This window comes from Callithrix jacchus, chromosome 9 (assembly GCF_049354715.1).
Source record: "Callithrix jacchus isolate 240 chromosome 9, calJac240_pri, whole genome shotgun sequence".
Lineage (NCBI taxonomy): Eukaryota > Metazoa > Chordata > Mammalia > Primates > Cebidae > Callithrix > Callithrix jacchus.
The window spans coordinates 5192951-5218036 of NC_133510.1; the positions used below are offsets into that span (position 1 = coordinate 5192951).

General features: G+C 36.1%; 1 protein-coding gene and 1 long non-coding RNA gene across 6 annotated transcripts in view; one reads left to right on the plus strand and one right to left on the minus strand.

Moving 5' to 3' along the window:
* Positions 1–25086, minus strand: part of PIK3C2G (phosphatidylinositol-4-phosphate 3-kinase catalytic subunit type 2 gamma) — a 414912-nt gene that overhangs the window by 362783 nt on the left and 27043 nt on the right. For 4 of the 5 annotated variants that reach the window (XR_013522259.1, XR_013522260.1, XM_035255241.3 and 1 more), the window contains exons 1-2: positions 7208–7933; positions 3143–3225 (exon numbers count right to left, since the gene is read on the minus strand). Coding sequence is in view for 3 of the 5 variants with exons in the window: in XM_035255241.3 (XP_035111132.3) it covers positions 3143–3225; positions 7208–7882 (758 nt within the window). In the remaining 2 variants the exon portion in view is untranslated. Of the gene's footprint in view, positions 1–3142; positions 3226–7207; positions 7961–25086 lie in introns of those variants that run through there. The other variant, XM_017975799.4, reaches the window with a different exon arrangement.
* Positions 347–5618, plus strand: LOC144577742 (uncharacterized). The gene is made up of 2 exons (XR_013522261.1): positions 347–518; positions 5228–5618. It is a non-coding gene; the product is annotated as an uncharacterized LOC144577742 (long non-coding RNA).

Sequence of the window (25086 nt, forward strand, 5' to 3'; positions counted from 1 at the left end):
TGAATTTTACACAAATATTAGAGCCTAAAAGTAATTCTTATGTTCTGAACAATGACTTACACATAAATGCGTCAGAGAATTGCAGAACAGCTTATCCTCGGAGCCAGAAGCCTTGACTTTGAATCCTGGCAGTCTCATTTAGTCACGTTATGGCCAGAGCCAAGTTATCTGACTAGTTTCTTTGCACAATGAGGATATTAATATCTACCTCAAAACTTTACCATGATAATTACAATAGAAAAGACGTGTAAAAGATTTACAGATTGTAAAGCAATATACACATATAAAGTAGAATATAACATGAAGATATTTTCAAGTAGATATTTAAAATGCTTCTGAGGGCAAATATGAAATCTCGGGGTCTTTTTTTTTAATGTTAACTATGCTGACATCTAAACTTAATGGTTCTCTTCTTAAAGTGCAGCAACTGCAGTTACCTTTGCGCCCTCCTAGCTGTTTGTGTGACACTAAAGCTTTATTCCATGGAAACGTCGCCTCCATGAGAAGCCTGGCAATGGGTAAGTAAAAACACATCCACCCAACGGCCTGGCATGCATCTGTATCCACTTGTGTTCTGGCTCCCACCTCCTTAGTTTCTGATTCACTAGATCTCTGGAGGGTCCCCCAAACTGGTCTTACTAACAATTTCCCAGGTAAGCTGCTGGTGTTGCCGCTCTGGAACTGCGGTTTGAGAACCGCGGCTCAGAATAAGGACATGGGCCCCTCCTCATTGTTATACTCTAACGCAAAGGTCTAGAGTCCGGACTGAGGAGCTCTATGAATTAGAATTTACCATGTAATAAGACACTTCTCAATGCATCCGTGATTTCATCTTCTACCGTTTCAATAAATTAAAGTACAAATTCATGATTCATTTTCTCCTAAACCTTTGCTGAGCATCTACCATAGGCCAGAAACTGCTGTCATATGCTATGATGTTATCATATTTGTTACAAGAATATGGCATAGTTTTGAAACATGTGGCTTTAAAGTATGTTACAATGAGTAATCAAAGTTTTGGGGAACCTCTTTTGAAACAGCTCTCAAATTCTATTTGACCTTCTTTTCAATTAAGAGTGCTTACCACATAGTAGATCCTCAAACATACTTACTGTTTTGTAAATATCCTGTTGTATACAAAATAATTATGCATGCATACATTTAGTCATTTTGTGAATATTTGCCAACAAAAAAATTGTTGAAAACAAGGAAAGAGTGTGTGAATAGAACTTACAACTTCTTTTCACTATGCTAACGTTATTGTTTGGTGTATGTTTTAGCTTTCATGACTATGATAAAATAAACTATTTAGAAAAATTATATTAAAGAGCTTGAAAAATGTACTATAAGCTACTGGAAAATCATCACATAAAGTATTTTGATGTCACTACTGCATCCACAAGAATATTTTACCTAAGAGTATGAAATTGTGTTTTAAAAAAGAAGGCTGCACTTTGGGAGGCCGAGACAGGTGGATCACGAGGTCAAGAGATCGAGACCATCCTGGTCAACATGGTGAAACCCCGTCTCTACTAAAAGTACAAAAAATTAGCTGGGCATGGTGGTGCATGCCTGTAATCCCAGCTACTCAGGAGGCTGAGGCAGGAGAATTGCCTGAACCCAGGAGGTGGAGGTTGTGGTGAGCCAAGATCGCGCCATTGCACTCCAGCCTGGGTAACAAGAGCGAAACTCCGTCTCAAAAAAAAAAGAAGGTTGCTGGAGGAGCTAATAATGTGCTCTGTGAGTAAAGTTATACAGAAGAGTGCTATCTTAAAGTATTAAGAAAGTTATTTACTTTAAGTCTAAAAATGAACCATATTTTAGACTTAAAGTAAATAACTAAAAATGAACCATATTTTAGACTTAAAGTAGCAAGTTTCTAGCTTTGCTTATCATTTTTTTACAGTGAGTAGCTTATTCCTGAAAGAGCAAATACTGACAACATTAAAGATCCTAATTTAGCAATCCTAAGCACTATTTCAATTTTTTTTCATAAACTAGAGCAAGAAACTAATTAAAGATTGAACATTTTCATGAACTTGAAGTGATTTGTTTTGTATCTTTGTATGTAAGCCTTTCAATCCTTCTTATGGTTGTAGGTTTTATGAGGCAGGGACCTTGCTTGTTTGTTTATTTTAAATTTGAATATCTCTCATGCATGAGCTAGTTATTAGACAATGAAATAGACTTTAATGATTAAATAAATGATTCCAACATTTAATTTCAAATAATCTTTTGGTAGAAAGTGAAAGCTTATAAAAACGTATAGTTATTGTATTTCAAACAACAGTTACAACTGAATTAAAACTAAGGATTTAAAATATGAATGCGTGAGTTTTTCTTCTTTTCCTTTTTTTATTTTTTGAGATGCAGTTCACTGCACTTGGCCTTTTTTCTTTTTTTTTGGAACAGGGTCTCATTCTGTTGCCCAGGCTGGAGTGCAGTGGTGTGATTTTAGCTCATTGCAAGCTCCACATCCCGGGTTCAAGCAGTTCTGCCTCAGCCTCCCAAGTATCTGGGGTTACAGGTGCACACCAGCACGCCTGACATATATGTATTTATGTGGGGAGACCTTCTCTGTACTAAAAATACTATATATGAGTATATATGTCGTATATAGTATTTTTAGATTAGCAAAATATCAGTGCTTTTATTTTGGAATATCCACTAGTGATCAAATTTATTTTTCAATGAATTAACACACTCACATTTATTTAATATTTTGCCAATCCACTCAAGATAAGAGTGAACTATAATAATTCTAAATAGACTATCCCAGGTAGGAAGAATAAATTTGTGTTAATTTGGGGCTTAGCAAGAGGAGTTAGTCACTTACGTCATTGAAGAATAATAATAATTCGCTTCAAACCAAACCACGAACAAACAACAAGTACAGGTCTGAATTTATAGGAACATTTCACTTTAACCAGCTTTTCAAGAGAAAAGCATGTATTTGACTGTCAACAACAAAAACATTAACAGAAGTTGATTAAAGAACTAATTTGTGAAAATTTTCTATTTTTTAGTGTGTTCTGAAATTACATGGCTTTTATATGCAAAATTAATCAGTTCAGTGATGTCAAAATACACAAATTTATTTAGGCACAAAGATTTCAAAGTTTGATGAAATAGCAATACTCACTTTTTTACTTTGTTGCAGAAAGAGGCCAGACTCAGATTACTGCCTTGAGGTACTTCCACTAGCTGAATGGAACAACCTATTGACTTAAAACAAAAACTACCAAATTAATCTAATTTGGTGAAAAGAAACTATTCATATTAATATCATTCTACAATTTTATTGTTTTGAAGTTTAATTCATATTTCATTTTAAATCTTTTTAGATTTAAAAAATGCGTAGATCTTAAGTATATAATTTGAGTTTTGTGGAAGGCATAAAGCTGTGATATCAATACCCCAATGACAATATAGAATATTTCTTTCATTTTAGAAAATGTCCCCATTTATTAAATCAGCATATCTATTTGATAACCACTGTTATTCAGATTTCTATCACCACAAACAAGGTATATGTGTTCTTTTGTTTCTGGCTTCTTTCACATAATGATACACATATTTTAAAATTATTCCTGCTATCACACGTATCAACAGCTTATCATTGTTACTGCTGACTGTTTTCCACTGTGTAACTGTTCCACAATCTGTCTAGTCATCTTCCTGTTAATGAACATCTGGATTGTCTTTAGCTTTTTGTTATTTCAAAAAAAACTATTCATGCTCATATACAAGTAATTATGTGAACATATGCTTCACTTACTGGGAATGCATGCACAAAAGGCTTGGGAATAAACAAATGAATAGCTTGGCCAGAGAGTGCACGTAGGATTAACGAAACCGTTTTTGCCTTCTGCATTTTAAAGCTCTGTTATTAGGTACATACATATTTCGATTTATTATCCCTTCCTGATTGACCATTTCAGCATTAAAATGACCCCTTGTTTCTCTCATAGCGCTCAGCCATGAAATATGCTTTTTCTGATATTAATAATCATACAAGCTTTTTTTGTTCTGGTTGAGTATCAAATCTTTCTGTTTCTTTTACTTTCAACCTATCTCTGCCTTTGTTTCCTAATACTTGCAGACAGTAACTGACGCATTTCTTTTTTATCTCATTTGTCAATTTCTGCCTTTTGTTTGGAATGTTTATTCTATTTACATTTAGTATATTTATGGAAATTGTTAGATTTAAGACTGTCTTATTTGTATTTCTTTCTATTTGTCTTTTCTATTTTATTCTGTTCTTTTATTTCTCCCAACATTTTGATTTTATTTTATTCCTCTGCTGTATTTTTAGATTTTATTCTTTGTATTTTTTTAAATATATAATTCATGGTACTAGCTCTAGGAATTACAATGTACATCCTTAATATATCTCAGTTTACTTACTATTGTACCATTGCATTTAACATGTAAGAATTTACAACAGCAAAATAACATTTAACCCCCTTCCACCCATTGTCGTTATTGTCACATAGTTTTTATCTGCATACACAATAAATCCTACAATAACATGCCATTATATCGCTTTAGTCCATTGTCTTTCAAAAATTTTAAAGTAGTCATGTGTATTATTCAACATATTTACTATTTCTATCATTCTTCGCCTTTCCTAGAGTCCATCTGGTGTCATTTTCTTTGTACCTGAAGTAGTTAATTTGGCATTTCTCATGTGTCTGCTAGCTGACTAATTTCTTTCAACATTTGTTTATAGTAATGTACTTACTTTGTTTTTGGTTTTGAAACTTATACTCAATGGATATAGAAGTATGTTTCATTTTCTTTTAAAGAATTTTAAAATGTCATTCTATTATCTCTGACTTCCATTGTTTCCAGTGAGAAGTTCGCTTTCATTCAGATTCTTGTTCCACTGTGTGAAACCTTTTCTTCCCTTTTTGCCCCCTTCCATAATTTTCTCTTTTGGTTTTTAGATGGTTGAGTATAAAATGTCTACATGTAGCTGACTTTGTATTTATTCCATTTGGGTTGTGGTGAGCTTCTTAGATCTATAATTTGATATTTTCTATCAAATTTTAGTAATTTCTTGGCCATTATTTATCCAAATTAATCTTGCTCTGTATTTTTCTTTCCTCCTGTTAGCATTCCAATTGTCCACGTATTATGTTTCTTGTCTTATAGTCTCTGTTTTCAGCACTGGACTTGGTCTTTGTTTTTGATTGTTTGTTTGCTTGCTGTTTCTATTTTCCAGCTGAGATCATCATTGAGCCAGGATCATCAGTGAGCCAGGATTACCACTGAGCCAGGATCATCATGGAGCCAGGATCATCACTGAGCTGGGATCATCACTGAGCCAGGATCATCATTGAGCTAGGATCATCACTGAGCTAGGATCATCATTGAGCTAGCCATTATAAACATCTTTATCTACTTGAACATACTTTTAATAGCCAACTTAAAGTCCCTGTGTTAATTCCAACATCTGGACTATCTCAGAGGTTCTTTTGACTGATAGGGTTATTTTCTTGAGCGTGAGACAAAATTCCCTGCTTCTTTATATATCTGTGTATTTTTATTTTATGTTGAATATTGTAGATGGCACTTTATAAATCATAATTAAAATTTTTTTCCTTTGGCCGGCAGTTAAAATCCTACTTGTTTTATTTGCCTTATTACTATTATTTTTGTTTGTTAGGTCACATCTATTTTGGTTGATGTAGCATTCATTTTAGAGCACAAGTTTTACTCTCAAGACATGGCTTTGTAGCTTCATTTGAATGCTTGAAGTACTCAGCCCAGTCTCTTCTCTAATTTGGCCCACATTTCTGCATTGTAACTTCAATTCTGTGTAATTAACACAATCCCATCCAATTCTCAGTCAAAAGCTGACATTATCTACTAAGCCTTGCAAGCACCTCCCAGTACTTGGCCAAGCAGTAAGTCCTCTCTAGCGTTCTGACCCATACCCATTTCAAAGCTGCCTCTTCTTTAGCACTCTGCTTGTCAAATCGTAGCTGCTTCTGCAACTTGGAACTGCAGGCTCTGCCTTCTCAGTCAGTGATGCTGCTTCTCAAATTGGGCTCTACCAGCCTGCATAGCAGCATGAAATTGCCTTCAAGCACAGACTGATCACAGGGCTCACTTTTCTCAAGGATTTATATTCAACAGCTGCAATCAGCTACTTCATTTATTTCATCTACCTGTATATTCGTTTTTAATAGGGAAAGTTTAGTAATTATTACACTGTTGTGATCAGAACTAGACAGCCCTAAGGTTTCCTGAATTTTAATTTAGATCATTTGAGGTGGTACCTCTTTTGCAAGTGAATTTGAATGAAGTAGAATTAGGTGTTTCTTTTCCTACGCACTTACTCCATCTGTTATTTTACAATGTTGCCACTATTCGTTTGCAAGTTAATATGAGCAGTATCTATTCCTGAATTCAGGTACCATATTTTCTTCTTTACATTCATTCTGGATAGCATATCACAATATACTTTGAGGCTTTGATAAATCGTTGTTGAATAAATAAAGAACCTGTCTGCCTCACCCAGCACACTGCGCCTGCAATAATGTTTCTTCTGCAATAATATTTACTTCTGCTTTTACTTGTATCTAGACTCAAGCAGAGAAGTAAGTAGAGAAATATCCAAATACAGAAAAAAACTCTGGTTACTAAAATGATTGGAAAGCTAGTAATGAAACCATTAAGATGAGTCACACAATGAATACTTAATTTCCTGCCCTTGGAATGATCTCAACAGAAGTTGCCTGCCAATAGTATAAATTAAGAGCCTCTGGGTATTTTTTTCTACCAATAATGATATAAAGTTCCAAGTCATTACAATGTGACTTGATATATCAATGTAATGAAAGATATGTGTGTTTGTGTATGTGCATTAAAAAAATAGAAAATATTATCCGTGAAATCTTCAACTCTATTTTTATCAATGAACTGTAAGTATCATAACTAAAACTAAACAAAATTTTATAATAGTTTTGATGAACCTGGAACTGGAACTTTAAAGATGATATTTTAAAAAATGTATTTCCCTTTTTCTCAGAAAGAAATCATTCATACAAAAACACATTATTTATGAAAATAATTTTTTTCAAAAGTAATATAGATTTCCCTTATTATGGTCAGTTACCTTCATTACCAAATTAACCCAATATATTATTGAATGAGTCTTTCAGATTCATATGTTTAGACTGACATGTATTATACATACCTCTATGTTCTCCTGCCATGTACTTTCCCACATCCTGGGTTGAAGAGAGCCTTTCGAAAGCATCAAAGAAGGTTCTACAATGTTCATATGTCCACTCCTTTTGTTCCCTTCTTTCCGCATGAAGTCAGTTAAGAAGGTTGAATTTGTAGGAGAAATGCTACTTTCAAATCCTATATGGTAGTTATGATTTTCACTTCCTAATTCTTTCTGCAGATTAATTTTATCCAGACTTGTGAATGATGGAGCTAAAACATTGAATCTGGAATCATCAGCACCATGATGTTTTCCTATGGGGTTTCCCCAGGGGCATTCTTTATTCATATTTTGGGGGTTTGGTAACACGGAAGGACTAAACCCAATTTCTGGTGCTCTTCTAAGTTGATGCCAGGAGACTTCAGGGCTTTTAGAAGTGAATTCATTCAAAGATATTTGGTGTGCTTTGTTTAATGAATGCCCTCTTGAGTCCCATTCTGGTACACTGGGCAGAGAAAAGGTGTTTTCATCAATTTCATTCTTGTGTGGAATTTTGTCACTGATCTCATCTATTATCTGATCAAAACCCAGACTGACTTGGCAAGAAGAATGGGGTTGATTTACAGAGAGAAATTCTTGGTGTTCATACTGCTTTTCATGTGATTCATTGGGATTAGGATCTGTTTGCCAAGAATATGCCATTTTTTATTTTATGAAACTGAGAGGGTTGACTCTGCTCCAAATATCTCCTTGATAATACAAAAGAAGACAGAAATTGTCCTAGAAAGAGGATAAAAGGAAAGAAAAAATATTTAATTTGAAAGAAAAGAGCTTATAAGACAGATATATGATAAATAACTATAAACAAGCATTTTGCGGACTTTTCTTAGCAGGTGAAATAATTCCTTAAGTACCATAAAACTCTATCAGAGCTTACGACATTATGAATCTGAAAGGAAAGTATTGACTTTGGATAGATTGACGAAACTCCCTGATAGAAAAGTCTACCTTAATTACGATGAAAGTTTCATGAATCTATTCAAAGTCAATATTCTCCTTTTCCTACAGAATATCCACTTATTATTTGAGTACAGAGGGAAATCTGTTAGCACGTTGGCATGCTAAATAAAGGTTATCAGCTAAACAGTCTCTTCCTGAGCAGCAATTACCCCATTCATGGACATAGTTTCACCTCTTCTCTACCCACCACAATTCATCTTGAAATGGTTAGTTAGTCCCTTTCCTTTACCCCCCAAAACTCTAAATAGTTCCAAAGCCTTTTATACTTCCCTAAAATTACTAACATTAAATGCATCAATGGACTTAATGTTAGTAAATTCAAATGACATTTTTTAGTCCTTTTTGAAATTTATCTCTTCACAGGATTTGATACTGTTCATCATACTTATAATTTCTTGCTCTCTTACTTTGGCTCTCTATGCACTGTACTTTCTGAGTTTTTCTGTGTTTGCTCTTCCTCAAACACTGTTTTTTTTTTTTTTTTGGCCTATTATGCATTTTCCATCCCATCCTTATCAAAGCTTATTTTCTTCCCTATTATTCTTTTATTGTAAATTATTTCATGTCTCCTGCGGTTTAGATTACCATCCCATCCATTTGTCAATGACTTTAACCTTGGCCACCCTTCTTATTACTTAATCAATATCTCCATTTGGATTTTTTTAAGTCTCCAAGTGAAAGTCCAAAACTAATCACAATTCACCCAAGAACCTGCTCTTATTTTAATGTTCTGCAGGGCAGAAAGACCCAATTCTTTACTCAGTTGCTCAAACCAGAAACCAGTTTCATCTTTGAATCTTCCTCGACTTTCTTCTTCTATATCCAGTAATCCACCAGTCCTTGTAGGATGTACAACATAAATATGTCCCAAATCCACCTTTCCCTCCCTGTCTATCACTGCCATAGTCCTCGTTTAAAGCTTTCATATTCTCACTTGAAACGTTGCATTGCCCCGGGACTGCTTTTACATTTTCTGCAATCCATTCTTGTGCCCCATACAGTAATCCAATGACGTATGTTTTTTTATTTAAGACACTAACCAAATGTCTTCACTGGTTACAGTTTTTCAGTGGTTTCCTACCATCTCAGGATAACATCTGTAATTCCTCAGTTGACTTGGAAGTTCCTTAATGACACCTGACGCCAAACACTCTAGCTGCACCTCACACTACTCAGTTTAATTCTCTTCGTTTCATCATCCTGGCTTTCTGCCTCCTCAAAAGGACTTGATTTTTGATAACTGGCATTTGCCCAGGGTGTTATCCGGGAAACTCATCCTACTTCTTGCCTTGCAAATTCTTTTTCATTATTCAGGATTTAATTAAAATATTACTCCTTCAAAGAAAACTTTTGAGCCCCCAGGGAAGGTAAAACTTGTTTTCTACAGTTTACACTTCTCCTTGTGACTAATAATTATACTTGTAATTACATATGTACTATTTCATTATCCCATTAGATCATCAGATCATATTTGTTATTAATTTTTCTTACTTATAACTCAGTGCCTAGTCCACTGCTTCACTCAGAGTAGATGCTCATTTGTTGACCATATTATTTAATAAATTTTATAAAACCACAGTTAGGAGAAAAATGAAATTGTGAAGTATTTGCTTCACTTTGAAGGATTTATTAATTCTCTTAACAGTTATGTGTGTGCATGTGTTAAAGACAAAAACAATATTTTTTCTTTTTTTTATTCTGACAAAAACTATTTTTAAAGGATAATTCTGTAATTACTATCAAATAATTCTCTATCCATCTTTTATGCAATGCAATTTGATTTTTATTACATTGGCATTTAATTTTTTTGAAAATCATAATCACCTGAGGAATAAATGAATTTGATTTATTATATTTTACATATTCAGTAACGTAATTAAACTAACTGATAAATTTGGGATTTTTAAGAGATGTATGTAAATGGTGTATAGAACAAAGTGTTAACCAGAAAATGAATCTCAAAAAAATTTTTAAAGTTATTATAGGGGGTTTCCAAGATGGCCAAATAGAGGCAGCTCTGGAATGCAGTTCCCGAGAGAGATGCAGAAGCCAAGTGGTGTCCACAGTTCCAAACAAGGCACCAGGTTCATTTTGTAGTGTGGTTGGCCGGGGGGTATAAAAAAAGGAGGACAAGCTGAGGCAGTTGCACTGCTCCACCCAGGAGGTGCATGCAACTGACTGGAGCAATGGGGGCTCCCTCTCTGGGACTTCAGTTCAGATACTGCACTTCACCCAAGCCCTCCACCACCCACAGAACAGGAGACCTGTGCTGGGCTGAAATGTCAGCACGAACTGCCTGAACGGGCTGAGCAGCGACTCTGGCAGTGCCAGAGTTGTCGGGACAGATCTAGGTGGAAGCACTGGCTGACGCTGAGAAAGCTTGCGGGACAGAGCTACCTGCCCCATAGAAAGAAAGGGATCTGAAAGCAGGGAATCAGGCAATATGGCTGGGAGGATCCCTCCCCTACCAAGCCCAGCAGTCTGAAACCCTTTCACTTGAGAGTGTTGCGGCCAGTACATCAGTAAGAGAGTGACCAGGAACGATCAAGCTTGGCAGGGGGAAGAGCAGCTGCCATTGCAGAGGTGGGCCGAATCTTCCTTGGTAAACAAAAGACACAGTAAATCTATGCAGCAGCTCCACTGAATCGATGGCAGCCTAGCAGCACCTCTGCAGGCAGACAAAGGGAAGGCCACCTCCCCAAGCAGCTACCTGAAATGAAAGCTAGATAAATCCAAGAAGATGGGAAGAAACCAGCTCAAAAAGGATGAAACCATCAACCAGAACGCCTCACCCCCACCAAGGGAACACAACTCCTCAGCAGCAAGGGAACAAAACGGGATGGAGAACAAATTTGATGAACTGGCAGAAGCAGGCTTCAGAAGGTGGGTAGTAAGAAACTTCTCTGAGCTAAAAGAACATGTTCTAATCCAATGCAAAGAAACTGAAAACCTTGAAAAAATTTAGATGAAATGCTAACTAGAATAACAAGCTTAGATTGCTTAGAGAGATTTTGTCACTACCAGACCTACCCTACAAGAGCTCCTGAGGGAAACACTAAACACAGAAAGGAAAAACCAGTACCAGCCACTGCAAAAAAGAACCAAATGGTAAAGACCAGTGGTGCAATGAAGAAACTGTGCCAACCAAAGGGCAAAACAACCAACTGGTAATAAAATGGCAGGAACAAATTCACACATAACAATATTAACGTTAATTGTAAATGGACTAACACCCCAATCAAAAGACACAGAGTGGGAAACTGGATAAAAAGTCAAAAACCATCAGTACTGTATTCAGGAGACCCATCTCACATGCAAAGACACACATAGACTCAAAATAAAGGGATGGAAGAAGATTTACCAAGCAAATGGAGAGCAAAAAAAAAAAGCAAGGGTTGCAATCCTAGTCTCTGGTAAAACAGACTTTAAAGCAACAAAGATCAAAAGAGGCAATGAAGGGCATTACATAATGGTAAATGGATCAATACAACAAGAAGAGCTAACTATCCTAAATATATATGCACACAATACAGGAGCACCCAGTTACATAAAGGAAGTTCTTAATGACCTACAAAGAGACTTAGACTCCCACACAATAATAGTGGGAGACTTTAACACTCCACTGTCAATATTAGACAGATCAATGAGACAGAAAATCAACAAGGATATCCAGGACTTGAATGCAGATCTGGATCAAGAGAACCTAATAGACATCTACAGAACTCTCCACCCCAAAACCACAGAATATACATTTTTCTCTGCACTTACTTTAAAATAGAATACATAATTGGAAGTAAATTACTTGTCAGCAAATGCAAAAGAATGAAAATCATAACAGTCTCTCACACCACAGTGCAATCAAATTAGAACTCAGGATTAAGAAGCTAACTCAAAACCACACAACTTCATGGAAACTGAACATCGGGCTCCTGGATATCAACTGGATAAACAATGAAATAAAGGCAGAAATAAAAATATTTTTTGAAACCAATGAGAATGAAGACAGAATGTACCAGAATCTCTGGGACATATTTAAGGCAATGTCTAGAGGAAATTTTATAGCAATAAATACCCACATGAGAAGCAAGGAAAGATCTAAAATCGACACCATATCATCAAAATTGAAAGAGCTAGAGGTGCAAGATAAAAAAAAAAAACTTGAAAGCTAGCAGCAGACAAGAAATAACTAAGATCAGAGCAGAACTGAAGGGGATAGAGACACACACAAAAAAACTTCAAAAAGTCAATAAATCCAGGAGCTGTTTTTTTTAAAAGATGAACAAAATAGACCACTAGCCAGAGCAATAAAAAAGAAAAGAGAGAAGAATCAAATAGATGCAGTAAAAAACGATAAAGGGGATATTGCCACTGATTCCATGGAAATGCAAACTACTGTCAGAATTACTACAGACAACTCTATGCATATAAACTAGTAAAGCTGGAAGAAATGGATACATTCCTGGACACTTGCACTCTCCCAAGACTAAACCAGGAAGAAGTTGAAATCCTGAATAGACCAATAACAAGGACTGAAGTTGAGGCAGCAATCAATAGCCTACCAACCAAAAAAAGTCCAGGTCCAGATGGGTTCACAGCCAAATTCTACCAGATGTATAAAGAGGAGCTGGTACCACTCCTTCTGAAACTATTCCAAACAATACAAAAAGAGGGAATCCGCCCTAACTCATTTTATGAGACCAACATCATCCTGAGACCAAAACATGGCAGAGACTCAACTAAACAGGAAACTTCAGGCCAATATCCATGATAAATATCAATGCAAAAATTTTCAATAAAATCCTGGCAAACCGAATGCAATAGCACAACAAAAAGCTTATTAATCATGATCAAGTAGGCTTCATTCTGGTGATGCAAATCTGGTTCAACGTATGCAAGTCTATAAGTGTAATCCATCCCATAAACAGAACCAAAGACAAAAAAAACCATGATTATTTCAATAGATGTAGAGAAAGCCTTTGACAAAATTCAACAGCTCTTTATGCTAAAAACCCTCAATAAACTAGGTATGGATGGAACGTATCTCAAAATGATAAAAGCTATGACAAACCCACAGCCAATATTATACTGAATGGGCAAAACCTGGAAGCACTCCCTTTGAAATCTGGCACTAGACAAGGATGCCCTCTCTCACCACTCCTATTCAATATAGTACTGGAAGTTCTAGCCAGAGCAATCAGGCAAGAAAAAGAAATAAAGGGTATTGAGTTAGCAAAGGAGGAAGCCAAACTGTCTCTATTTGCAGACGACATGATTGTATATTTAGAAGACCCCATAGTCCCTGCCCAAAATCTCCTTAAGCTGCAAAGCAACTTCAGCACAGTCTCAGGATACAAAATCAATGTGCAGAAATCACAAGCATTCCTATACACCAATAACAGACAGAGAGCCAAATGAAGAGCAAACTCTTATTTACAATTGCTATGAAGAGAATAAAATACCTAGGAATAAAATTAACAAAGGATATAAAGGACCTCTTCAAGGAGAACTACAAACCACTGCTCAACGAAATAAGAGAGGACACAAACAGCTGGAAAAACATTCCATGCTCATGGTTAGAAAGAATCAATATCGTGAAAATGGCCACACTGCTCAAAGTAACATATAGGTTCAATGCTATCCCCATCTGTCTACCAATAACCTTCCTCACAAAACTGGAGAAAAACACCTTAAACCTCATATGAAACCAAAAGAGAACCTGCATAGCCAAGACAGTCTAAAGCAAAAAGAACAAAGAAGGAGCCATCACACTACCTGACTTCAAGCTATACTACAAGGCAACAGTAATCAAAACAGCATGCTACTGATACCAAAACAGAGATATAGACCAATGGAACAGAACAGAGCCCTCGATAGCAACACCACACATCTACAACCATCTGATCTTTGACAAACCTGACAAAAACAAGCAATGTGTAAAGGATTTCCTGTTTAATAAATGGTGTTGGGAAAACTGGCTAGCCATGTGCAGAAAGCAGAAACTGGACCCCTTCCTGACACCTTACACTAAAATTAACTCCAGATGGATTAAAGACTTAAACATAACACCTAACACCATAAAAACCCAAGAGGAAAACCTAGGCAAAACCATTCAGGACATAGGCATAGGCAAGGACTTCAGGACTAAAACACCAAAAGCAATGGCAACAAGAGCCAAAATAGACAAATGGAATCTATTTAAGCTTAAGAGTTTCTGCACAGCAAAAGAGACAATCATTAGAGTGAACCATCAACCAACAGAATGGAAAAAAATGTTTGCGATCTACCCATCTGACAAAGAGCTAAAATCCAGAATCTACAAAGAACGAAAACAGATTTACAAGAAAACAATCAAACAGACCCATTTGAAAGTGGGTGAAGGATATGAACAGACACTTTTCAAAAGAAGACATATATGAGGCCAAAAAACATGAAAAAATGCTCATCATCACTGGTCATTAGAGAAGTACAAATCAAAATCACATTGAGATACCATCTCACGTCAGTCAGAATGGCAGTCATTAAAAAATCTGGAGACAACAGATGCTGGAGAGGATGTGGAGAAATAGGAACACTTGTACACTGTTGGTGGGAGAATAAATTAGTTCAACCATTGTGGAAGACAGTGTGGCGATTCCTCAAGGATCTAGAAATAGAAATACCATTTGACCCAGCAATCCCATTACTGGATATATGCCCAAAGGATTGTAAATTGTTCTATTATAAAGACACATGCACATGTATGTTCATTGCAGCCCTGTTCACAATAGCAAAGACCGGGAACCAACCCAAATGCCAATCAATGATAGACTGGATAAAGAAAATGTGGCACATATATACCATGGAATACTACATAGTAAAAAAAAAACTATAAGTTTGTGTCCTTTGTAGGGACATGGATAAATCTGGAAACTATAATTCTCATCAAACTGATACAAGAACAGAAAATCAAACATTGTATGTTCTCACTCATAGGTGGGTGTTGAACACATGGACACAGGGAGGGGAGCATCACACACTGGGGTCAGTTGAGGGGTGTCTAGGGGAGTGACAGGGGGTTGGGGAGGGTGGGAGGGATAACATGGGGAGAAATGCCAGATATAGATGATGGGGGAATGGAGGCAGCGAACCACCTTGCCATGTATGCACCTGTGCAACAGCCCTATATGATATGCACATGTACCCAAGAACCTAAGGTACAATTAAAAAAAAAATCCCGAAAACATAAAGGTAAAATTTTACTTCCCCTCTATGTACCTCAGGAAGCAAAACTGTAATTTTTTAAATGCTTAATAAATAAAAATCAATGCAGCAAAAACAGCTTTTATAAGAATTCATGAGTCACAAAGCTACATTATTACCTACCTGAATCCCCCTTTTTAGGCATGGCAGTTTTTCTCTTTATGTTTGTAGTGTGAGCTATGTTTCATGACAGCAAGTGGTACTCCTTCAACCATCTGTCATGGGACCCAGAAGTTTTCAGCAGGTGTGACTTTAATTTTGACAACGAGACTTAATATTCTGTTCCACTCTTTCTTCGCTTGACTTGCTCCTTTTACTTTATTATGGTAAATGTAGCTACATTAAAGCAACTCTTACGATATTTGGTGTTTCCAAAACCTTGAGTTTTTTAAGTTTTATGGATCCACAGGAAGGTCTTTAAATAAGGTATCGATGGTCTGATGCTGGAATTAAAGATTCCTTTAGGCCGGACCATCATGTTATTGTTAATAATAATGACACTTAACATTCTCTGAGCACCTACTCTGTGCTAATGCTTTATATATATGTAGATATTTACATGTTTTGACATATTGATTTCTCACTTCATGCTGTCAGATATATAATATTATAACTACCACTGAGCAAATGAGGAAACTGAGGAAGAAAAAAGTGCATTAATTTATCTAAGGCATGAGTTTATGTTCACAGATTTATTATAAATAGGGGTTAAAGGAAGCACATGGTTGAACATCTGGAGGATGACATCTGGAGCACATCTGGATTTTGGCCCTGAGACAGAGCATTAACTCAACTCAACTATCTCCACTAAAAAGGGTTAAAAACTTTTTAATTTTTATTAATAACAACAATTTTTTCAAGTACTTCTCACAGCAAGCTTGAGATGGGTTAGAAGACTGTTTGAAAAAATTTCATTATTATAAGATAAAAGAGAATGAGAAACACCTTTTTATATTGAAAATGTAATAAAAACAAACCTCTTCCAGATCCATTTCTCAATATTAAATTTGGTTGAGTTAAGAAATTTCTAATAATTTTCAATCTTCTTTTTGCCATCATATTCTAGAAGCTACAGTATTTCTTCATTTATAAACAAATGAAATGTTATTGAGTTCCAACCAGTAAATGTTTGCATTCTGCATTATGAAGTAATGTATAAAATAATTAAGAGTCATACACTTTGAGTCTGAAACAACTACACAGGTAGCTTAACAGCAATTGTGACATATTTGAGAAGGCATGTCTATGAGTCCCTGATTTAAGTAAGACTCCACTCCAGCACTATGGAAAATGTATTTGGTAGGCAAAACTGTGTTCCCTTAAAGATTCCCATGTTTTAATCCCTGGAACCTGTGACCATGGTAAGTTACCTGGCAAAGAGGACGTAAGGGTGCAGATGAAATTAAGTTTCCTAATTAGCTGATCTTAAAATAGAAAGATTATCTTACTGGACCCAGTATAATCACAAGGATCCTTAAAATGGGAGAAGGAGGCAGAAGAGATCAGGCTGCTGTGATGTGAGAATTGAATCCACTTTTGCTGGCTTTGAAGATGAAGAAAGGTGCCACATGGTTAAGAAAATAAGTTTCTAGAAGCTGGAAAGGTCAAGGGAACTCTCCCTTGGAGTCTCCAGCAAGGAATGTAGTCCTGATGAAATCTTAATCTTAGCACAATGGGACCCATGTTGGACTTCTGACTGACAGAACTGAAACATAATAAATGTGTTGCTTTAAGCCACAAAGTTTGTGATAATTTATTACAGCAGCAATAGAAGATAAACACAATATATAAACTGAAAGGGGTATTTCCTAAATTAACTGGAAAATCAGACACTAGAATAAGTATAGAAGACCACATAAAGAACAGCTCTCTATTTTTGTTTGGAAAGTTCAGCTCAGTTCAAACAGTGAAATTTGAAAGGTGGTGTTATTAATGACAACTCCTAGTGTACCACGCTTCTTATAACCATCTATTCCGTTCAGCTTACAAGAGGTCAGTTTCTGTTGAGGATTAATTACTTATCTGGCTTGAAAGAGAAAGTACAGACAAAATTTCAGCACCTCTCAGAAAAAGGACAGCCCCTACCAGCTGCTTCTAGTTTTTAAATCTACAAAGGTGTAAATATCATTCAAACAGCTCCAATGTTCAGAACGGGAACAAAAATATTTACTTACAAAAGAACAAAGAAGAAAAAGAACCTTTCTGAAAACATTTGTTCTTGGTCCAAAAAGTTCTGGCCACATTACTAAGTATATTTACAGGAGAGAGATGGGAAGAGTGGAAGAAATAAATGATGGGACTGAATAAAAATGACCTTTATTTCAGATAACAAATTTTAGGAGTATAGCATTCACCGGTGTTTTAATTTATATAAATGTCGTAGGAGATAGAGATTGTGCCAAGACAGAAGGAATCAATGCCAATTGAGCGAAACCATCTGTAGTTTTAGTGAGGTGGAAGGGAAGTCTGTAACTATGGCTGCGGACCTGGTTAATGAGAAGATCCTGAGCTGGAAGGATATTTGGAAATTCCCAAGTCTCTTTTCATCTTCTCAACCAATTCCCAAGTCTCTTCTCACATGCTAAGCCAAGTGTATATATTACACAGACACACACACAGAAAATCATACTTTAGCAAGACATAAATTGGACCCTCCTCAGTTTGATTTGGTGTAGAAATACAAAGACAAGAACCAAACATACAGACAGATAGATACATAGATAGATAGATAGGTAGATAGATAGATAGATAGATAGATAGATCTTTTATTATTTACATTACCTCACTTTTTCATTTCTAATTTGGAATTGAATGATAAGATAAACATTTTATTATTTACATAAGCTCTGATATTATTTTTATTTAAGTGAAGACGAGGTGCTGGGGGAAAATATTAATCTTTAAACAGTCTCCATCAGCTGCCCTTTTACGTGAACAACTGATGTTTTCTTATTCACATAGAATCTTATAGAAGTTTCACTTCTCATTAAACAGCCTAAAGTTTCCTGCATACGGAAAGTTCAAAGCTATCATTTATTCTCATTTTTGAGAGATATTGACTTGAATAAATACATTTATTTATTCACAACCTATTACTCATTTGCACACTTGCTTATTCAGTAGCTGTCTGCATGTATATATGTCAAGCACTGTACGGAGCACTTGGAATAAAAAAGATACAAAAAAATATAAAATACAGCTCTGGCCCTCAAGTAGTTCATAGATACAAATTTATATTACAGTACAATATAGAAATCACTTTAATAGACACAGGCTCTATTTTATTTGTAGAATTTCATATAGAATATTGATCAGCTTATTTTGCCTTAGAAAAAGTAAAGGTAAAATTCATGAAGAAAATATTTGAGATCTATATGTTGGGCACGTTTTTGTTTAGAATGTGCCGTATGTCGAAGATAATGTTGTGCAGGACATTGAGACCTGGTTTCAAGAATGTTTTGATTCCTAAGCATTGTTAAATTTTCAAATTTAAATATAATAAAGCAGTTGAATCAGTAATTCATTCAATGCACCTGCATGTGTCTTAGGAGTAAATAAGACAATAAAAAGCCTCCTGCTTTCACATGCAACTCTGAGGTAAATGACTTGATAGGAATAAAACCGTCAGAGAAAGTCATGGGAAGTGAAGGACACCCACAGACCGAACCTGATAGTCCTTGAAATACAACACTTCCTGGGGGCTGCATAAGGACAACCTAGTGGCTTTTGAGCAAGAAATAATAAGAATTCGATTATTGTCAGAGAAATCTATCCTGAAGAGAATTCCAGGACAATGAGAACTTTCACTGATCAGAAGATGTTGTGGCTACTGTTTTCTCTGTCTACTGCAACAAATATGTAGATCCCCTTCCTCTGTCTAAGTCTTGTTTTACTGAGTGTTCTCTTAGTAATGAATGAGAGAACTAGAAAATTATTTTCAAAAATTATTTGTTTCTCAGGGAATTTTTTTTTTTTACATTAAAACTGTAAGCAAAGTCATTAGGAAAAGAAGATTTCAATATGTCAAAGTGGGTTGGGTAAGATTTCAAGAATAGAAGACTCCCAAGCTAACTTGAAGGAAGTGACAGTTTTTCCGACAGGTCTGAGAAGAGGAAGAGGAGGTCCTTAAATTGGTTTCCATACAGAGGATATCAGTTCGGCAAAGTCAAGGCCAAAAATAGGAATAAGAAAAATAGGAATAAGAAAAATAGAAGATGTGGAATATAAAAGGACAAAGATGAAGAAGAAAGGTGAAGGCATGAAAAGGCATTTTTTTATAAACAAAGTACTATGTCATGCGTCACAGCAGCGAACAAGACCAACATGCTCTTATAACTTGGTGGGAAAGAAAATTGTCACCAGACTTTTTGGCTGCAAAGCCTCGTGCCAGAAGGAAATACAGTGATATATTTTAGGTATTCAATAAAAGAAAATTGAACCAAGGACATAAACTGACCAACTTCAAAATTAAAGCTTCTCAAACTGACATCACTCAGGAACTCAGGAAATATTGTTCACATGGGCTTTTATTAATAAATGCTAGAGAACAAGCTTCAGACAATCAAAATGACAGATATATCAACATAAAGACTGCTGTTGGTAATTAAATATCTAACATGTTTTTTGTTTGTTCGTTTGCTTTTTGTTTTTTGAGATGGAGTCTTGCTCTGTCGCCCAGGTTGGAGTACAGTGGCGTGATCTTGGCTCATTGCAACCTTCCCCTCCCTGGTTCAAGAGATTCTCCTGCCTCAGCGTCCTGAGTAGCTGGGACTACAGGTGCGTGCCACCACACCTGGCTAATTTTTTGTATTTTTAGTAGAGACGGGGTTTCACTATATTAGCTTAGAGACCTCAGACAGATGAGTGACATATTGAAGACTGTTTTATATGACTGTTTGCACACTGACAACAGACACAGTTCAATTTCAATAAAAGGTGGAGGACAAGAAAATAATGTATGCATTTTAAATAAAACTGTTTATTAATCCTGTAAGTGACTGTCTTAGAATTTTTATCTTCGTAATATTTTGTATGGAATGCTGGATTTTAAAATGAGTAATTCTAGCATCCCCAGTACCCTGGAGACACACTATACTCTGTAGTACACATTAGAATTGGAAGTATCAGCATGAACTCATGATGTTTAAAAATCTCTCTCTCTCTCTCTCTCTCTCTCTCTCTCTCTCTCTCTCTCTCTCTGTGTGTGTAATTTCTTGTAACTTTGTTCCCTGGAAGGTCTAGAAGTACTGTTCATTTCAGCACAATGAGCATTCCTCACATTCACATTGTGTTACGGAAACATCATTTCCCAGTAAAAGAAAGCAAGGTTGCTTGGAGGACCAGCTGATTTCAGGGTTGGGCAGATAATGTATGTGATGAGCTGGGATGTCCTGTGACTCTAGTTTGTAAGAAAGATATCAAAGAATACACAGGTGTATCTGTGAGCTAACTCGAAGAGGCTCTTACTGGCCAATAAGCATAACAGTCAAAATGGATTAAAACATATCAAATGTGTTTATATCTATGATTTCACATGACACACCATGCGTGCACAATTAATTAATTGTCTTTGTACAATGCAGGGTTAATAAAGTATACAATGAAACATTTATTTTGTCATTGCTAAAATAAAACTGTCACTAGATAAGTAATAGATGAGGCAAACTTTCTCTTTGTAGAAGAGAAATAAGTAAATAAATAAAGTAATGAAATTACATTGTCAATATTTTATCGTAACTAATGAATTATAAAAACTAGGCATCAAGCATTGGTGACTGCTTTTATCACAAAGAGAGAGGCAGCCGGGCATTTTGTGTTTCCTGATAAAGAATTCCAAACTACCATGAAGAAGTCTTGCCAAATATTCTAAGTTGAATATATTTGATTAAGCCACTAGATTCAAGTACCAATGCCCAGGAAAGCTAGAGGTCAGAGGAACATGTTAAAGTAAACCAGATGAAAATCTGTATGGAAATAAATAATATGGTTTCTTTAAAAAGTAGATTTCTAAAAAAAAATAAATGAAGAGGAAATACATTAATTAAGAAATACTTAAAAATACCTACTCCACAGAATAAAGGAAAATAAAGCCATACAATTTAGGAATACAAATTTGCTAGATGAAATTATATAGGAAAGTAGAGAAGTGATATCAGAGGAACGTTTACTCTTGGGGAGAGAAAGGCCATTGTGTCTGGTAGAGCAAGCCGGGCTTTCTGGGTGGTAGGAAATTTCTTGACATGGGAGGTGATTACAAGGTTGTTCAGTTTCTAATAGCACATTAAGCTGTACCTTGATTTTGTGTAGTTTCTAATGTCATAAATTTAAAAAGTATTAGGTAGGGTGATTCATTGGATGTATGAAACTGAAGGACTTGCACAAATCTACAGGTGCTCAATAAGCAGTTGTTACATGTGGCTCTTAAATTGAAGTGTCAGATCTTATGGCTTATTCCATAAGCCTTGTTTAAAGAAGTTTAGGAGATTAGGAAGAGATAGCAATATGAGAATGAAATTTCAGTGTAAGAGACAATCGGTATATAATGGATGGACCCCAAAAAGAAAAGTCCAGAATGGTCTGAGAAGTAGGAGAAATATAGTGTACCACTGTTGTCTCACTCTGTCCACTTGTGGTTCTGGTAAGAGGAAAATAAGTGAAAAGCAAGCTGCTTCCATTTGAGGACCTGATTGAGAACTGTGTATATCACTTTTGCTCAGATCTCCTTGCCTTGAAAGTATAACAATAGTTCAGGCCGGGCGCGGTGGCTCACACCTATAATCCCAGCACTTTGGGAGGCCGAGGCGGGTGGATCACCAGGTCAAGAGATCGAGACCATCCTGGTCAAATGGTGAAACCCCATCTCTACTAAAAATACAAAAAATTAGCTGGGCACGGTGGCGTGTGCCTGTAACCCCAGCTACTCAGGAGGCTGAGGTGGGAGAATTGCCTGAACCCAGGAGGAGGATGTTGCGGTGAGCCGAGATCGTGCCATTGCACTCCAGCCTGGGTAACAAGAGCGAAACTCCTCCTCAAAAAAAAAAAAAAAAAAGAGAGAGAGAGAAAGTATAACAATAGTAAGGCTGGAAATGCAGTCTCTTATTTTGTTTTCACGGACCTAGGGAAAACATGAGTATTTTATTACTAAAAGGAATAAATGACCTTATTTAGAAACATCATGTTTGAATGGCTTTGAAGTTCTCTGGGAAAGCTGGAGTTAGAATGTGCAATGAAAATGCTGAGCCGAGGGCAACTAGCAGGAGAGTCTCTAACGGATGTGGAGGCACAAGGTCAGGGGAGGTCAGCAAGTAGAAGAGACATAGGGCAGCAGAGCAGGATGTCTGGAGACTCTAAGCTGGAATTTTACACTGTGTTAAAAAGGAGCGACCTGGTAGTCGACAGCCATTTAGAAGAATGTTTGCCTGTCTCCTGTTCCTTGGTATGTGGAGCATGGGACAATGAACAGCTTCAACTAGAGTGTTGCAAAAAAACAGTCCTGAGAGAGAGCCAACTGTTTCTTATGAAAGAGGTCAAGGAAGCCTGAAAAATCAGCAAAGCATATTGCCTAGATCAAATCTCAAGTGCAAAGACTGTCCCGCCGTACATTTTACAAATTGAGATTCTGTCACTCTTGCTTTTGTGGGGAAAAAAAAAGTTAATCAATTCAGATGTAGTTTTTAAAAGTATATATTTAATTTAAATGCCTTTCTAAAATGTATAGATTTTATTGATGGAAGGAGTTGCTATGTTAGTAAACAACTTCAGGCATGTCAAAGTTACATTTTTAGAATATGAAACTATTCCTTAAGAGGATTTATATTTATAAAGGATTATATATTTTAATGATAAGGTACCCAAAATAGACTGTTTTCTGTGATTTTAAATTGTTTAGAATTCGAGTAAAACTATAGATCATTGTATAGTCAACCACACTGGTGCAAAACCATTTGGACTGCTTTGAACTCCTCCCTTGGGAACTAAGCCATTAAATATTTGCCTGGAAAGCAGGAGTAGTCCTTGGGCCACATTTAATGTTATTCCCTAAGCTCAACATAATTCTACAGAACTAAAGCAGAATTTCAGCACCATTTAGTGAAAGGTAACAGGGGTTAATAGGAAAAAAAAGAAGGGCTCAAGAGAGTTTCATCTTTACTCTTCATTAATAGCTACATGACTTTGGGCAAATTAATAAACATTTCTAACATCTGAAATTCATTATTAATAAAAATAAAGATATTAATAACTACCTTCCATAGTGATAATAAGTACTGTATAAGAATAACTTGTTGGACCAGGAGCAGTGGCTCACAACTGTAATCCCAGTAGTTAGGGAGGCCGAGGCAGGTAGATTACCTGAGGTCAGGAGTTCAAGACCAGCCTGGCCAATGTGGCGAAACCCCGTCTTTACTAAAAGTACAAAAATTAGCCAGGCATAGTGGTGTGCGCCTAAAATTACAGCTATGCAGGAGACTGAGGCAGGATAATTGCTTGAACCCTGTAGGTGGAGGTCGCAGTGAGCCGAGATCCTGCCACTGCACTCCTGTTGCTGCTTGGGCAACAGAGTGAGATTCCATTTTATAAATTAAAAAATAAAATAAAACAAAACCAAAAACCAGAGTAACTTGTCAGGGTCTGACAAATAATAGCCATATCATTTTAGAATTACTATTCACATGTATCCCTTAATTCATTAATTTTTGTCTATTTTATTTAACTGATTCTATATATTTTAACTCATAATAATAACAAAAGAATGTATATTGTCACTTTTATTTCCATTTTGCATAAGCTTTATTGTTAGTTACCAATATAATGCAGCAAAATTTTCCACTCATGCAAAGGATTACCCTTGTTTTCATAAATATTTGACTGTGAATAGAAATAAGTAGCAGAAACAAATAATTTCATAATAATTCCTTCTTTGGAGAATTCTAATATTGTGCTGAAACTAAAATGGTAAATAGTTTTTGCTCCTAAATGAAATCTCATTACATGGCAGTCATTTTCCAGGAAATGGTTTGAGAAGACTTGTACGAATGAGCAAAACTTAGGGGAGGTAATGCTCCATTATTGCCCTCTGCCCAGATGCAGGACAGTGGAGAGAAATACACATACCCCAGTGTATCTGTTGCTGTTCTAGGGGCTAGAAATATCTGTATGTTCTTCACCAAAAAAATAAAATGTATAAGTGAATTAATTATTCAAAATATCAAAAATATGAACAAATACCTACAATGGTGTTTAATATTAATGTAATTGTTAGCATGAGGAAATAGCTTCCTAAGATTTAGATTTCCTAAGAAATGTAAGTTTTAGCCAGGTGTAGTGGCCTTTGGGAGGCCCAGACAAGTGAATAGACAAGGCCAGGAGTTTGAGATCAGCCTGGCCAACGTGGCAAAACCCCATCTCTACTAAAAATAAAAAAATTAGCCAGGCATGGTGGCACACGCCTGTAATCCCAGCTATTCAGGAGGCTGAGGCATGAGAATTATTTGAACCCAGGAGGTGGAGGTTGGTGCATTGATATGTGCCACTGTACTCCAGCCTGTGTGACAGAATGAGACTCTGTTTCAAAAAAGAAAGAAAGAAATAAGGAGAAAGAAAAGAAAGAAGAAAGAAAGAAAGAAGGAAGGAAGGAAGAAAGGAAAGAA